This window comes from Medicago sativa, chromosome 3 (assembly GCF_051527215.1).
Source record: "Medicago sativa cultivar Bolivia chromosome 3, Bolivia_mono, whole genome shotgun sequence".
Taxonomy (NCBI): domain Eukaryota; kingdom Viridiplantae; phylum Streptophyta; class Magnoliopsida; order Fabales; family Fabaceae; genus Medicago; species Medicago sativa.
This window is the reverse complement of record NC_140751.1, coordinates 16,602,918-16,620,987: the sequence shown is the minus strand read 5'-3', so window position 1 is coordinate 16,620,987 and position 18,070 is coordinate 16,602,918. Positions and strand designations below refer to the sequence as shown.

The 18,070-nt window shown below is 30.3% G+C and overlaps 1 protein-coding gene and 1 non-coding gene across 2 annotated transcripts; one reads left to right on the top strand and one right to left on the bottom strand.

Annotated features, from left to right (window-relative positions):
* The first annotated feature begins 10,579 nt into the window (after positions 1 to 10,579).
* LOC146936151 (uncharacterized) lies at positions 10,580 to 11,176 on the top strand. The gene is made up of 2 exons (XM_085749150.1): positions 10,580 to 10,601; positions 10,722 to 11,176. Exons 1-2 carry the CDS (start codon positions 10,580 to 10,582, stop codon positions 11,174 to 11,176), a joined length of 477 nt encoding a protein of 158 aa, XP_085605276.1.
* Positions 11,177 to 12,031: 855 nt separating this feature from the next.
* On the bottom strand, positions 12,032 to 12,134 carry LOC146936150 (U6 spliceosomal RNA). The gene has a single exon (XR_015033821.1). It is a non-coding gene; the product is annotated as a U6 spliceosomal RNA (small nuclear RNA).
* Between the last annotated feature and the right edge of the window lie 5,936 nt (positions 12,135 to 18,070).

The following is an 18,070-nucleotide window of genomic DNA, read 5'->3' as shown; positions in this document are numbered from 1 at the left end:
TCCATGCCACTACATCTAATAGGTTTTTTAAAAAGCTCATACTTGACCTATTTATTAAACAAGTTAGGCCGGGCCAAACTTTCAATAGGCCGAACCATAGACCCCTACCGAGCGGTCTAGCCTATTTCCACCTCTAATCTCAATGATGACAGCGAAAATTGAGGCGATGTGCTTGTGGTTGGCGATGATACTAGAATTATATGCCGCCACGACTATGAGGATCAAGTTTGGATCTTTAATTTTAAAATAACTTAAATTATACAAATCTGTTACAAATCTCAAACTTAAATGACTATGTAATTCTTATTGAAATTTTTCTTGAATGGGACCGTATCTACATGCAATTTGAATTTCTACGGCATTGAAACTATTCATTTTTTGTTAGCTTCGACTACTTTGTAAATTATAGGCTGCGTCTGCTTGAATCATGATAGAAGCATGAATTTTTTAATGGTTGTTAATCTACATCATGTATTATATGATCATAATTCCTTTAACATATGATGATTTAGTCATTGATTATTGGTCATTATTCATCTACATCGTTATGTAACGCATGAATATATTTTATATAAGACACGAAGATGTAACACATGCAGATTTAATCATAGATTTAACTTTGATTTCTTCATTTCATCTTCCTAGTCTTTTTTTTTTTTCTTCCATCTTCACATGTCTAACTGAATCGGACATGTGATCTCAATGATCGAGTTTTTGTGTTTGTATTTACGAAATTATATAAGATAGATTTTCTATAGAGAAGCCATGTTCTGAAATTTTATTCGTCGCTATGTAGAGTTAAATTTTAACTCAAAACATATTTTAATTAATATAAACAACTCATAACTAATTCTTAAAATATGATAAAAAAAATATGTATAAATTATATCTTAATAATATCTTATTTTTAATCTAAATCTAATGTACATTTTACATGTATATATTCATATTATTTTCATCAGCTAGGAGGCAGAAAAAGTTTTAAGGAAAGTTGTAAAATTTTACATAAATAGTTGAGTTTACGATGAAAAATTCTCTTCAACATGGTTGGACAATGACAAACCAAGAACAATAGTCTTTATCAATAGGGATGGGAATAAGCTAAGTCGAGTTAGACTTTGCAAGACCTAAGTCTGTCATGTCAAGCTTGTTTAAGGCCTAAGTCTGATTTGCGGCTTGTTATAGGCTTCCTTTTTAGGTTTGAGTCTGGTCTTTTGAAAGTCTAGTTAGGCATGCTAGCCTCATTAAAAGCCAATTTAATATGAACATCTTTAATATTCCCTCCATTTCAAAATGAGTGTCGCTTTAGCCAAAAAAAATTGTTTCAAAATGAATGTCGCTTTCAGTTTCCAATGCAATAATAACTTTTTTTTCAATTGTACCCTCCAATTAATACTCTGCACACTACTTCCAAAGTATTACTTTTAAAACTAACCAATAGTAAATAAGGATAATTTGGTAAAATAATCATTCTCTTTATCTTAATCATTGCATTTCTTAATATGTGTGTAAACATCTAAAACGACACTCATTTTGAAACGGAGGGAGTAATAAGTAATGTGATCTAATGTTAAATAGACTAGCGAGCTAATAGATCAATGATATTAAACTCTCTTTCGATATTTAACATCATATTTTAGATAACTTTACTATATATTATATCATATTTCAATTATAATTTATAATAATACATTTAAATATGTGAAAAATAATGTAAACTAATAAGTTTAAATTACTTTAGAGGTTGACAAATTTATCATTTAATTCAAAGTAGAGTATATAATAAAATAATCAATAATATTGTTCATATTTACTTAAGTAGGACAACCTAATAGGCTAAAAGGCTTTTCTAATAACATGTGGTCTAGTCCAAAAAAGGAAAATTTGATTTAAAAGTAAGACTTTTTTGACTTTTGAGAAATTAATTACACAATTTTCAATACAAAAGCTACTATATTTGCTTCCTTAACCAGTGCCTCGGGGGCACTGGTTAACATTTTCCAAAAAGTATATGTCTTTCCTATATAAGAAAAAAGTCCAGCCTAACCTGACCTGTGGTAGGCTAGGCTGTATGCCCCTATAGGCCGGCTTGGCCCATTCCCATCCCTATTTATCAATAAATTATCGGTTTTTTTTTCTTTTATTCAGCTCTTCTAAATTCTTTCGTCAATTTGATATATCTATTTATATTGTTTTAGTTGTCATATTTTGTATTATCAATTTTATTTACTTCAATTATCTTCAACATTTTGTATTATCAATTTTACTTGCCTCAATTATCTTCAACTTGAGGACAAATTGTATTATCTAAGTCTGGTGATGACCTCTTCAGATGCCAAAACTAGTAGTTATGCTGACGTACTCTTTAGAGTCTAAGTTCTTCAGAAGTTCAACTTCTTCAGACTCCATATCTGAAATTCTAATTTCTAATTGGTATTCTATTTGATATTATATATGTTAATTTTTTATTCGAAAATCAAATTAGAATACAAGTTATATCCAATATTGATTTTAGTGTAACAAATAATTTAAAAAATCATCGTAATCATCTTTGTGTTTGGTGTTGTTGAGATCTTCAAATTCATCGGAATCGGGATCATCATACTTCTTTTCTCTCAAGTCCACATCAATATCAAAATCGTATTCAAAAGCGCAAATTCATCACGTTCACATTCAACAAATTTTTGCAGTTGAAAAACCTCGACTTCATTGTATTCTTAAATTTTCATTGTATTCAATATCATACTTCTTGTTTTTCGTCGCTTGACAACGACGAACATACTCATTGTTTCTTTGTATTCAATATCATACTTCTTGTTTTTCGTTGCTTGACATCAACGAACATACTCGTTACGCTCTTCATTAATTTGAATGAAAAAAAACTATGCTTTTATTGAATCGTTTATCTTGTTAAGTCTTTTTTCACAGAAATATGCATGCATTTCCCGTAAAATAATCTCGTATGCACAACAAAACTCTGTTTTAAGAGAGAATCACAATGATATTATGCTTCCATAGGTTATTTAAAATTTAAAAGTATTAATTATACTTAAAAAAAATGAATCATCTTATCAAATATACTCACTACCAAATGATGTCCATTCGAATACCAACACATGCATATATTATGCAATAACTCTACCAACTGGGCTAAACTCATGAAACAAAAAATAATTTCAGACTAAATTACAGCAAAGATCTTTATATTTGAGGTTTGTAAGTGACTTATTTTTAAGTTATTCTGGTCACACATAATTACGTTAAATTTGTAAACATTTTCGATATAGACATTCTCTTAACCAAACATTACAAAAAATTTATTATTACTTTAATAAAACAACGCTGCATTTCCTTTTTTTTTTTTGAATAAACGCTGCATTTCCTTTTTTTGGTGGTGGTCGGGATTCGAACCTCAGACCTTGCATATTTTATGCATTGTCCATACCAACTGAACTAAGCTAAGCTCACAAGGACAAACGTTGCATTTCCTTTAGCAAGGAGGCAAGTGTACAGTTAACAATAGTACTTAAATATCTTTTTAGAATCAATCACGTTATAAATAAAGGAAATTCTACGGTGCAGTCACGCAAATGACTTTTTCAAAAAAGTCAAATGTTTAAAATCAGTTAGTATAAAAACCGATTTAGAAAGTCTAAAATAAAATAAAAATTATGTATGGACTTATAAACCCGTTTGGGAAAGTTATACCACAACCATTTATTCTATATCCTAGATATAATGAAATAGTTAAAAACCAAATTAATTGGCTTAGAGAAACAACATTTTGGTTTCTAATAATCAAAGATAATTATTTTTTATATTGGGAATATGAAAATTTAGCAAATCTTCTAAGTCTTAGGATACAACAATTATCACATGACTAGTAGAAGCTTAGAACACAATACTCTTACAAACAGAGTTGAAGCTCTGCTTGAAGAAACAAAAAGATTAAATGAGAAGTTTGAAAAACAAATTTCTTATCTTGAAACTTTACCTCAAAACTTTACCTGAAAAGACAGAAACAGAAATTACTGCAGAAAACAGTATGGGTATGATAAACAAAGTCTTTGAATGGCTTTTAGAAGAATTTAAAGGATGGCAAGATACAGTAGATTCTAATACCGCCTTTAATACTGAAAAAATATGGAGAATTATGAATTTATCCATATGTGATCCATGTTACATAGAAAATTATATTTGTGAATTTTCACAATTATTCTATGATATAAAATAATTAGACAAGATCAACAAATTGTTGAATTATTTTATCAAAAATTGCCTATGGCAATGTCCCAAACAATTCAAACAATATTTAAAGCTGCAGTTTCTGAAGGAAAAGTATAAGACACTTTAGGAGCAAGAATTTTTGTTCTTAAGAATTGGATGCAAGAAAAATGCTTAAGAAAACAGTCTAAATGAGAAGCACGAATTGGTTTGTGCTGTGATAGACTTTATGATAAAATTGGAACATATGGCTGTGACAAAGGAACTAGGAGAAAAAGAAAGTACCCTAGAAGAAAGAAATTTAAAAAATTTACCTATGATAAAAAGAAACATAGGAAGAAAAAATTCTATAGAAGAAAAAGGGAATACCCTAGAAAAAATAAAACCTGTCCTAAAGGTAAAAAATCTTGTACATGTTGGCTATGCCATGAAACAGGACATTATGCTAATGAATGTCCAAAGAAAGTTTCTAAAGAAAAGAAATAAGTTTTAAACATGATCTATAGAATAGGTTATGAACCAGTAGAATCAGATTCAGATTCTAATTGGAAACAACAAAGTTTTTATGAACTTTGTACAGATTCAGAAGAAGACAAAGATCTTGAGTAGAGGTAACCCTAGTGCTACCTTTATCAAAATAAAACTTCGTAAGAAGGAAATTTTAGCCTATTTAGATACAGGCGCAACATTATGTTTTGGAAAACGAAACATATCAAGAAATTGGGAAGAGTTAGAAAAACCGAAAGAAATAATTGTTGCAGATAAGTCAAAACATCAAATATGGTTTGTTTTGAAAGACATCTCAATTACTATAGAAGGTTATGAATTTTTCATACCAACAATTTATCTCCATGATTCAGGATTAGATTTAATCATTGGAAATAACTTTTTAAAGTTATATGCACCGTTTGTGCAAAATGTCAAAACTATTTCTTTGCTTTGGAAAAATTCAGCAAACCCCAAAGAAAAGACAAAAGTTATAACAACAAAAATTATAACTAGAAATGAGATTATTCAATTAATCTCTGAAAATCTTATAAATCTAAAAAGTATTTGGGAAGAAGGAAAATTCTTTTTAAATCTTGAAGAAATAGAACAAAAACTTGATACTGTATGTTCAGAAGATCCTTTGGATAATCTGAAAAATACAAATCATGAACTTGTTACCATTAAATTACGTGATCCCAATAAGGAGATCAATGTAAAATATAAAATGCCTTATTCAGTAAGAGATAAATTAGAATTTCAAAAAGATATAAAAGAACTTCAAGAAAAGAAGTTAATTACTCCTTCTGCAAGTCCACATTCAGCACCCGCTTTTTATGTGACAAACCACAATGAAATAAAAAGAGGAAAAGCTAGAATGGTGATAAATTATAAGAAACTCAATGATGCTACAATCGGAGATTCTTATAAATTACCACGAAAGGATTATATTCTGCAGAAAATAAAAGGATGTGATTGGTTTTCATCATTTGATGCAAAATCAGGATATTATCAAATACGACTTTCTGAAGAAACTAAGCCTTTAACAGCTTTTTCATGTCCACAAGGTCACTACCAATGGAATGTCCTTCCATTTGGATTAAAACAAGCACCATCTATATACCAAAGATTTATGGATAATGCTCTTAGAGGATTAGAACATATATGTTTGGCATATATTGATGATATTTTAGTTTTTACAAAAGGAACTAAAGAACAACATCTTAAAGATGTAGAAACTGTTTTAAATAGAATTTCAGAAAAAGGAATTGTTATTTCAAAAAAGAAATCACAATTAGCTAAAAAAGAAATCAAGTATTTAGGCCTTACTTTAAAAGAAAATGGCACTCTCGATTTATCTCCACATGTTCAGGAAAAGATTCAAGCATTTCCTGATGAATTACAAGATCGAAAACAAATTCAAAGATTTTTAGGATGTTTGAATTATATTGCCAATGAAGGATTTTTCAAAAATTTGGCAAATGAAAGAAAGATTTTACAGAAAAAGATATCTGAAAAAGTTCCATGGTAATGGACTGAACAAGATAGTCTAACTGTAAAAGCTATCAAAAGAAAAATTGAAGTTTTACCCAGCTTATACAATCCAACAGAAAATGATTTTTTAATTGTTGAGATTGATGCTGATAAAACAACCTGGGGAGGTTGTATGAGAGCTCTACCTAAAAATAAAAAAGAAATTAAAAATATCTTTTTTCCAAAAACAAAAGCTTTTTAAAATCGCTTTTCCTATTAACCGATTTAAAAAGACATCCACGTGGCACTCTACTGTTAGGCCACATAAGCGACTTTTCCAAAAAAGTCACAAAAGTAACTTCACCATAGCAGTCCCCTATAAATAAAGATAGATTAATGTTCATAGAAAAATCTAAACATCATTAGAAGGCGTAATGAAAACGGAAAACAATATTACAAGTGAAGTAATTGTCGTGCACTTGCGGTTTTATCTCATCAGTGTGTGTGGTTAAGTTTTGTTTCCTTTCTAGGGAGAAAGCCTTTAATTACTGCCATATGAAAGTTTGGAGGGAATAACATATGTTCATTACCTATGAAGTAGAATTTTCAAACCTCATAATACACTGATAGGTTATCAGGATTTGCTAGAACTTTTTCTCACAAAATGTTTCAGAATTTATATCATCTTTTCCTATCTCATTCTTTCTCCCCCTTCCTTGTATTTGAATTTCTGACTATCCAATGTTTCTCATCTGTTATTTTCTGGTTCTTAATTTTAATGGTTAACAAATAAAAATATCTATCCATTTATTAGATATACAATCATTGGATTCAACACTAACAGTCTCAGAAATTAACCGATTACGTGATGAACAATTGTATCCAAGGTTCGTTCAGCTTGTTGACGAGTGAGTTCATATAGTGTAGTAATTAATATTTATAAATACAGATGGCTAGTACTGAACTCTTGCAGCATAATTTTCATTTCCAAAGCTTTACAACTAAATTGTGTACTTGTTAATGAACTGAATAAAGAGTACCAACATTGGTAGGAACTAATAGAGCAGACAAATAGTGCATTAGATGTGCATTTCATAGATGAGACTATTCTGCATAAATTTTACTATCCTAGTTGATATGCATATGTTTAGAACCTTCAAATAGTTTAGTGTTAATGTTGGTTGCAAGATTTCTATGCCAATGATAAATAGCAAATGACCAGTGTTTTTAAGATATCTCCCTTAGTAAATACAATATTTGTTATTACTAAGTTAATATCAGTCCTAACAAGATCTTACTTAATATATGTATTGTTATGATCCTAAATAAGTTAATATCAATAAAATTAAGTCCCATCAAAATCAATTAATCATCAATAGAAATATGAAAAGAACTCCAACAATAAATCATCAAGAGAAATAAGAAAGAAACTCCAAATAGGCGAGACAAGTCAGGTAGTCGTGCTTTTCAATTTCATAGTTGAAACTAGACTCCAAGATTTATCTTGATTATACATACTTGTTGACATTAAAGGTCCCGTCAACGGAAGTTCCAATGAAGGCCAAGCTTGATTGAATTTAAACTCATTACCGCATTGTGTCATGGACAGTTATATCAAAAGGATGAAACAAGCTTTCGACAAAGAAGGCTTGTCCCCGTGAATTTCAAGAAAGAGGCATTGTACTCAAACATATTATCTTTTCAACCAGACTCCAAGGGGCAAAGGAATGCCTAATTACAAAGGATGGTGACAAACTTGTACGTCCTATGAACGTCGATGCAGTCAAGAAATACTTTGTTAAAATAAAAAATAAAAAAAAAACAGATCGATAAGTCACTGACCTGAAAAGACTTAGGCAAAAATGAGCGTCGCGGTGGACTGAAAACCCGAAAGGGCGGTCCAGATAAAAATTAGAGACAAAAAACAGAGAAATGATTATCCTGATAGGTTGAAAACCCAAAAGGGCGATCTATACAAAAGTTAAGGATCATGACAAAGTAACTGCATCGGGTCGAACATGATTCACTTGGGGCATTTTAGCTGTCAAAAGACCTCCGATTTGAAGCATCTGCAAATCAAAGACTCGGAACGGTGGAATTCAAAATTGTCAGGGAGAACGGTGGTTATTGTGTTCAATGTACCTTTCCCATATATTTACCATTTTCCAATTTTTTAAAGATCCGTGAACCCACGCCATTGGTTGGCCACCAATCAATCAATTTAATTTGAGCTTATGCCCATTTATTTGAAATTCTCATTTATTCGGTTTACAAAATTTCTTCTATTTTTGATGTTAACTAGTAAAAGACTCATGCTTTCGCACGGGTCATGTAACAATGCGATAATTATATGAAAATAATTAGATTGTTAATATTGTAGAGTGTTTATAGATATTAAATAAAAATTATAAGTATTAATGTAATTTTTTTTTTGCTTTTTTTGAAAGAAAGAATTAGTGTAAAGTTTCTATTAAATATTTTTCTCTTGTATATACAAAAATTTGTTAAATAGTCGAGTCACATCAGTTATGAATTTTATTTGCTTATTATATATGATAAAACAATTTTTTATGTAGATATATGAGAAAGTTGATATGATAAAATTTTGAAAACTCATAACTATTTTCAAGATTAAAATTAACGTAGTGTTTCTAATAAATAACGTTTTATTTTATATGCAAAACATTGTTCAATGTTTGCACCGCACCCGTTGCAGATTTTATGTACTTAAATCTGCATAAACAAACTTTAATATACATATATGAGAAAATCGATATGATAAAATTTTGAAAATTCGTGACTATTTTCAAAATATAATTATTAATTATAGTGTTTCTATTATTAAATTTTTATTTTATATACAAAACACTGTTCAATATTAGCATCGCTCGTGTTGCAGATTTTAAATGTTTATATTTTCATAAACAAATTTTATATACATATATGAGAAAGTCGATGTGATCTCATGATTATTTTCAATATATAAATATCAATGTACTGTTTTTATTAAATAAATTTTTATTTTATATGCAAAACATCATTCAATGATTGTTGAACAATTATAAAATTAAGGAAATCAAGAGTTTGTTTTTTTTTGACGGAAGGAGTTCAAGAGTTTTAAGGACAATTATGAAATTTCTCTCGACTTCGATTTTTATATATTGTTAGTATAATTTTTTTTGAAAGAATATTGTTAGTATATATGAAAATTATCCGTAATTAATTTTTTAAAAAACAAATAAATTAGTTTCATAGTTATCCGTGAAAATTAGTTACACTTGTGATGAGAACTATCCTTAATTAATATTTTAAAAAACAAATAAATTAAATTTTACAAAATGAACATTATGCTTTTGAAGGAGAACACTATGCATGTAAAATCAAGTCGATCATGAGTTTTAATAAGGATGATTTTGAAATTTTGTTGAACTTCTTTTTTTATATATTGTAAGTAGTTTTTTTAAAGAATATGGTTCGTAGTTTTTAAAAAACAAATAAATTAGTTTCATGGTTGTCCGTGAAAATTAGTTACACAATATTGTAAGTAGGTTTTTTAAAGAATATGGTTAGTAGTTTTAAAAAAAAATTAGTTTCATAGTTGTCCGTGAAAATTAGTTACACAACTAGCATTAATATCCATAATTAATTTTTTAAAAAACAAATAAATTAAATTTTGCAAAATGACCATTATGCACATCAAAGTAAGGAGATCATGAGTTTTAATAAGAACATTTATGAAATTTTGCTATGATTCGATTTTTATATATATTGTTAGTAGATAAATTAAATTTTGCAAAATCATCTTTATGCACATAAAATTAAGGAGATCATGAGTTTTAATAAGCATGTTTATGAAATTTTGTTGTACTTCGATTTTTATAAACCAAGTTCATACTCTTTAGCAATTCTTGCTTTCTAACCTTTTCGAGGTTCTATAACATCTCATACGATGTTTTCATAACAATTTCTGATTACTGGAATGTGATCAGATATAGTGCCCCCATTTTTTTTTTATATATATATATAAGGCAAGAGTACAAAGACATAAAAAAAGAATAGAAAACAGTCCAAAAGATGGAATGTCTTGCTGATTTCAGTTTGTTGTTTCTGCTTTGAGAGTAATGAAAATTCGAGCCATTTATTCCTCCATTGTCCATTTGCGGTTGAGTTATGGACTTAGCTAGGTGGAAAGCTCAAAATTGTGATAAATTGTACCTCAATCGCCTCTCTGCTCACTTGTATACCAACACATTGCTCATCTCAAGTCTCTGATATATTTTTGGCAGCCATCATCCATACCATACACATGATTTGGTTAGCAAGAAATGCATTTCGATTTCAATCTACACTGCAATATATTCACTCCGTAAAAGTGCGCATTCACTCTCTGATTGCAATGTCTGGCAATGCTTCTACAGGTAAATGTTTGCCATCTGATTCTCCCTTTCTTGATGAATTTTCGGTTTAAACTCATCACCTTAAATTCAAAGAAATTGTGTTAGTTCTTTGGAAATCTCCCTTCTCTCCCTGGTTGAAAGTTAATACAGATGGTTCAGTTATTGGAGTGTTAGCGGCTTGCGGTGGAATTTTTCGGGATTCCTTAGGCTCATACCTCGGCGCCTTTTCTTGTAACATTGGTCTTGCCTCAGTTTTCCACGCGGAGATCTATGCTTTTATTCTTGCTATGGAGTATGTGGCACATCATGGATGGATGAATATTTGGCTGGAGAGTGATTCCACTAGTGCTTTGATGGTCTTTTCGAATTCTTCTTTAGTTCCGTGGTTGCTTTGGAATAGATGGCATAACGCTCAAGGACTCGGAGTTCAGGTTATATCTTCCCATATTTTTCGTGAAGGAAATAGTTGTGCGGATAAGTTGGCAGATATGGGACACGCGATTCAGGGATCTGTTTGGTTTGACACGCTTTCAGCGGGGTTGCATATGGATTTCTATCGAGACAAAATTGGTTTAGCCAACTATAAATTTCCGTAGTTTTTTTGTTTATGTATTTTTTAATATTTCTTTTCTTCTTCTGAGGGTCTTGGACTAGTCCCCCCTCTTTTGTAAATATTTTTCCCCTTTTTTAATGAAATTTTAGAGATTGGCAGGTATCGGACGAAGGTTTTCCGGGGTGCCAACCTAGTTGGGATGTCAGTGTTGTCTCTCGATGTCTGTCTTTCTCCCTGCTTAGCATAAAAGAAAACTCCTTGCGACAGCAACAAGCCTAACGTCTCTTTCGAGCCAAACAGTCCAACATCAGACAGACCGATGAGGAATTTGAAATTGCATCCAAGTTATATAGAGCCAAACTTCGTGAACCAAACTTCGTGAAGGTGAGAGATTCTACCGCCAAACATGGATACATAACCCTACGCCTATAACCCACTATGCTGCGATGGAAAGCTTCACGACCAGTTCTAGCCATATCCAATAGAAAGCAACTCAAAACCAATTGAAGCCAGATCGAGCGATGGTCAATCAATGGGTTTGAGCACCACGAGCACCGCCAACACGGTAACACCCGCACCCACCATTCGCAGCAACAACGGACAACAAGTGCATGGCCATTTCTAGGCTAGAAGACCTGTTACGAAGCAAATCTATCATCTTGAGGAGCAATACAACGTTGAGGGTGCCAAACCACCGAAACAAACCCTAAAAGGTGATACACACAATAATAGCACACAAGTGGTACGAACCGACCCCAACAACGTTGAACAGAACATAACTTAACCACCGCGGGAGCCAACAGTGATTTTAACATACCAGACCCGGATCGAAACTGAGATGACCCAGATCGAAACCGGATTTTTCAGAAACCCTTTGCATCAAGAACAGATCCGGAACAAAAATTTGGACCATTTCTCGATTTAAGCATGTCATCCTTGCACAGGGGCCATGCTAATCTTCTCTGTATCGTTCCAATTTTATCGGATGTCCCCGAAGGGACTAGTGCCCCTACTAGTTCATAATTTTTAAAAGGGAATTTATTTTGCCCCCACTAATGTCGTGCTCCCACTATAGCCCCCACTAGTGCCCCCACTACTCTTTAGTTAAAGGGGTAAATATTTTCATAGAAATCAACATCTTTTAAATCTATGATCACTTTAGCATTTAGGTCATAAAACCTATATGTTTCGTTATTTATAGCATACCTGATGAATATACATTCGTAGGCTCTAGTAGTGAGTTCAACTCTCTTGGGGTCCAGAATCTAGATATAGTCTAGACAATCCCAAGTTCAAAAATAAGACAAGTTGGATTGTCTTTTCTTCAAAAATTTCTTAATTAGAATTTTTTTTCTTGGACTTGGGTACTCTATAAATTTCAATTTTCGTTATAAAAATTGAACATATCAAGCATATCAATTTATTTTCCAAAATTCAAAGTCATACGATAAAAATATCATTTTATCATTTCTAATTTATGTGCCATCAAATTCGCACATATCATAATTTATTAAGTTTAGAGATTCAAATTCTCAAAACACTGAAATATATGAACTTTCGGTTCATTTATCTTGACTGCGAAAAATAAAATCTAATTATGTAATTTTGGAATTAAGTCCAAGTTACTCAAGTTTTAAAATTAAACGCTTTTTCACATGCCAAATATTAAAAATCACACAACTAATAAAATAGAAGGAGAATTTTAATTTTGAACCTACCATCAAAGCACAGTTTTTTTTTTCTCTCCACATAAATGCATGATGCACAAGTCTCTCTTTAAGTTTGAGTCAACTCAGTCATATTCAATAGAAATCTGAAATTCAAATTCTTTCTTATTTTATAGCATGCAACAAGTTAAAACCTTGGCATTAGCATTATGGGAAAATGGGTATTATAAATTCTTGCATTTTAATATGCTAATAACTTGCGACTCTATATACCCAATGTTCCATAAAACCACCTAGACCATTTGCATAAGTTTATGTCAATTTGTTTGAAAAGTATCACATAACCACCTGCCATTAAGTTTTATCAAACAGTAACAAGAAAATAATTAGTTTCGTTTGTTACTGTTTTGTAACAAAAGTACGTGACAGCTTACATGATTTTCTTTAAAGTTCCAAACATTTTCTTATTTTATTGTAACAAACTAAACTTGTTTCTTTTATCATTATCAATGATAGTCTTAATCAAATATTGTTCATTTTTTTTATTCACAACATGGTTTTGAATTTTGAAAACAAATTTCCATCAAATTTAGAGTCACATATGTGAATTTCTTAGTGTTGTTGTTTATAACAACAATTACTTCATCGTTTCAGTCAAAAGATGTATTTCTATAACTTGATTTATCCTTAATATGCTTAGGGACAACTTAACCTCAATAAGTAACTTCTTCGGTAGACATAGCAGATTGAAACGTCTTAAAATTATTGTTTTTCGATTTTCAAACTGTTGTATTTGGATTACCAAATTCTATTATCTACCAAAGTTGTTACTAGGTTGAGTCACGACCAGGTCGCTCTCTTTAAGACGTTTCGTGGAACTGCCCAAAAGTGTGCAAGACAGACTATCAACCACACCGTTTTCAGGATAAAAACAAACCCAACTACAATTGTTCGATTAACTACTGCACTGTAGAAAACCATTCGAGAATTACACCTCCAATATGGTACCAAGATCATTCTTTTAATACTGAAACCACTTTAATATGGTACTGTTACCACTCTATTATGGTGTTGAGACCACTTAAATATGGTGTTACCATCATTCTTACCTCTAAGTTCTCCAAACTATCAATATGGTACTACGACCACTCAAATATGGTGATACCACCATTTCTCCTCAAATAGAAAAATATTGAAATAATTTTTATATACCGTTAAGATCATTCTTAATTCCAACGGGAGATTATGATAGCGATTTTCGCAAGTGTACGAAATCGTGCAAGTAGTAAATTAAAACGGTAAGACCGAGTGTCGAACTCGAGGATCGCGTTATACTATTGAATTGTATTTAGAGCTTAATTGAACGAAAAGGTACGAGATTTGTTTGATAGCAATAATGAAAATTAAACAGAATAAAATTGGTTTGAACTTTATAATAATAAAATTGTTAGGGATGAGTTTCACTAGATCACTATCTTGAGTTATCTACTTGAGTATAATTATTGAATCGACTTATCGAATCATTACCGAATTCTCTAATTTATTCGTGCCCTAATTCCTTAGTGACAGAACCATTAATTCTAAAATAACTCCTAATTCCTTAGTGAATTTAAGATTAGAATTAAGCATGAATGGACAAGAATTCTCAATTAGTTTCAAGGGTTTGTATCTATTCCTAGATTACAAAGGCAAGAATTTCTTATCTCAAAGCGTTTATAAATTCAACTTCCGTATCACAATATAAACCGGAAATCAAGTTAAAGGCGGCCAAGCAATAAAAGCATTAAGAACAGAGATAAGAAAAATGATTCAATAAACTTCTTCAATAATCAAAATAAAGTCATAGAACAAAAGTTGTCATCTAAATAATCTCATCCCTAACAACAAGAAAATTAGCTACTCATGATGTTTGTCAAAAGCTAAAAGAGAATTGAGAATTACACATAAAATTGCAGTTGAATGATGATCAAAGTCAATTGAATCACCCTCCAATTGATCTCCCAAGCTGCAGCCGTAACCCTTGTGTTCTCCTCGGTTCCAACTTCGTCCCCTTTTTCTTTCATTCGTTTCATCTTATATAGCATGTTAATGTTAATCCAAGACCCTTATGTCAATCCAACGTGTGGGGGAATATACACGTCAACTCATGGAATTGTTTGTGGTGCGTTGGATATTTGGCAATAATTATGTGATGGTCCACATGATAAAAAGGTAATACATCAACCAATAACAATGCACTTCAAGAGAGAAGTCTCACGTTATTAACGTGTTGGACTTTTATGTTGGAAAGCAATGAAATACACCTCCTTTATGCCTAGGTCTCATGCTTCTTCGAAAATTGGATTGCTTGAATTAATCTATGTAGCTTATTCCCTTGTATAGGTTCACTTCTTCAACTCAGCCTATAAAAATAGATAGAGACCAAAAACTCCAAGAATTTGTTTGGTTAGAGAGAATTTAAAACAAGAATGAATAACACAACTGATTATTTTTAAAATCCTCTTTTTTTTGCTCAACTTAACTTTAAAAGCACTCTGAATTGATTCAACTCAACTTAAAACTAATTAAAAATGACTGTAGAGATACTAACTATTGAAGAATTATCAGATTATTTTTCCAAAAAGGGACTATGATCTTAATAGTACTCTTTATTCCGAAGGGACTATGTTTTTAAGACCATTCTTAATTCCGAAGGGACATTAAACCGAAAAGGGACTATGGTCTTAAGAACACTCTTAATTTTGAAGGGACAGAAAAAAGGAGATGAAGAAAAGAAATACTCGTCAACACAAGTCAAGAAAGGGAGAAGAAAGAAAGAGTTCCCGACATCTCAATGAAGCTCTTTGGTGTGATTTTTTAACAGAGTGGAGTTCTTTATTTATATAGAGATTTTTAACTGTTTCAGCAAAAATTGCTGCAACAGTTACTCTAATGGATGAGATCAAATGAGAACTTATCCATTAATCAGTTCAACAACACATGTGGATAAGATCGAAAAGAAACTAATCCACAAAAGTGGAGGAAACAAACTCATTGTATTTGAATGGAGGAAATATAAGAAATTCAATTAAATTCTTATTCTTATCACAACCGCCATAATTAAGCTAAATTTATGGGAAGTGATATTCACGAATAAAAATAATTATTACTATTATTTTTATCATTATCAAGTATTATTGTTAACCTATATGACTATATTTAAGTCTCCGAAATACCCATATCTCCGGATCTGCAACGTTAACGACGCCAAAGTCATTGGTTGAATATGCATTGGACTAAAGTTGATATGATAACTGAATAAAACAAGAAAGACAAACAAGCCCGCAAAAAGACGAGGAACAAAACAATGTAGCACTAACACGACGAAATCACGAAACAAAAAACAAAGTAGATTTGAAAATCACTTATTTCAATAAAATGGAAAGAGAAAGACGAGTTAGAGGGTGATTTTGGGTCAAATTGACCCTAAATCTCACCTCTTTGGTGGATGAAGGAGAAGAAACTAAACTAAGGTTTTGGTGATGGCTCACACGAGAGAGTTTTGATTAAAGTTAATTTGATCTTGATCAAGATCATAGAAATAGATAATATAGAATTTTGCACTTTTATATTGTAGCAAACCAAACTTATCTTTTTCAATGATGCCAACAATATTACAAATATAGTATCTTTAAAAAAAATATCAAATATAATATAGTGGGATTTAATTTTTATCCCCTTCGTTTATAAATTGATAATATTGTTCTTATTGTAGTGAGATATTTCCTATTTTAATGATATTTAATTTTTTAATTAAAATTTAAAATAATATTATTAAATGATGAAATAGTACATAAAATAATTTAAATAGAGGGTAAAATATGTAATGAAAAAGACAGCCCAAACTCACGTATTTTAAGTCTATTTTCTTTATACTAGCAAAAAGATTGGCGCTCACGTGCTCGTCTTTCCGCTCTTTTTATTGCGCTAACGTTTAAAAATTATGAACGGTGTTCTTTTATGAAATTATAATTTTGATTAACAGTAAAAATATAAATATTTTTTCCTTTTAAATTTATAACAAATTAAAATAACAATAATTATATATTTCAATGAAACAAACAAACAACAAAAAATATATAATCTAAATTCTTATTGTTTTAATGACACCAACAACAATCTTTATTATATAAAAAGTTGTTGTTTAAGGGTATAATTGGGATAATGAAATCATAAGTATATATACACTCATCTAGTTTGTTACATTCTTTAAATGATAAAGGAAAAAAACTGATATTTGTGTTTGTTACACTTTATTTTAATATTTAAAGTTATTCTTATCTATTTGTTACATGTGTTATTTTTATTGAAAATTGAGGGCATTTTTGGAAAGGGAAAAATCCATTCCAAAAAAGTTGAAAAAAAGTTGAAAGATGTTATTTTATTTGTATTGAAAATTGAGGGCATTTTTGAAAAGGTAAAAAACCATTCCAAAAATGTTGAAAGATGTTATTTTCTTTCCATATAGTAGTATAGATATAGATAATAATATTGTTCATAGTGTTGTGGGATGGTCCTATTTTAATAGTTTTTTTTTTGAACGAAATCAATTTTTTTATTTAATATTTTAAATAATCTATACTATATATCTTATTTATAAAAGTTCTTTAGTCTTTTAGACAACTTTTTAGAGCCAAAAAAGTTGTTGAATATTTCCTTCCTAATATTTTGCCGTTTCTTTTTATTTATAAAAATTCTTATTTATCTTATCTTATCTTATTTAAAAAAGTTCTTTAGTCTTTTAGACAACATTTTAGAGCCAAAAAAGTTGTTGAATATTTCATTCCTAATATTTTGCCGTTTCTTTTTATTTATAAAAATTCTTATTTATCTTATCTTATCTTATTTATAAAAGTTCTTTAGTCTTTTAGACAACTTTTAGAGCCAAAAAAGTTGTTGAATATTTCCTTCCTAATATTTTGCCGTTTCTTTTTATTTATAAAAATTCTTATTTATCTTATCTTATCTTATTTATAAAAGTTCTTTAGTCTTTTAGACAACTTTTAGAGCCAAAAAAGTTGTTGAATATTTCCTTCCTAATATTTTGCCGTTTCTTTTTATTTATAAAAATTCTTATTTATCTTATAAAAGGTCTTAAGTCTCTTGGACAACTTTTTGGAGCAAAAAATGTTGTTTCATGCAAAAAATGTTGTTTCACGCTTCCTTTCTAATTTTTTGCCATTTATCTATTTTCTTAGAAATGATCGCATATCTAATTTACAAAAGTTCTT

What these genes read in the sequence shown, in the direction of transcription:
- LOC146936151 (XM_085749150.1), top strand. Translation starts at nt 10,580, where the DNA reads ATGTCTGGCAATGCTTCTACAG. An exon ending in GTCTGGCAATGCTTCTACAG is followed by an intron (nt 10,602 to 10,721) that starts GTAAATGTTTGC and finishes CCTGGTTGAAAG; the next exon opens with TTAATACAGATGGTTCAGTT.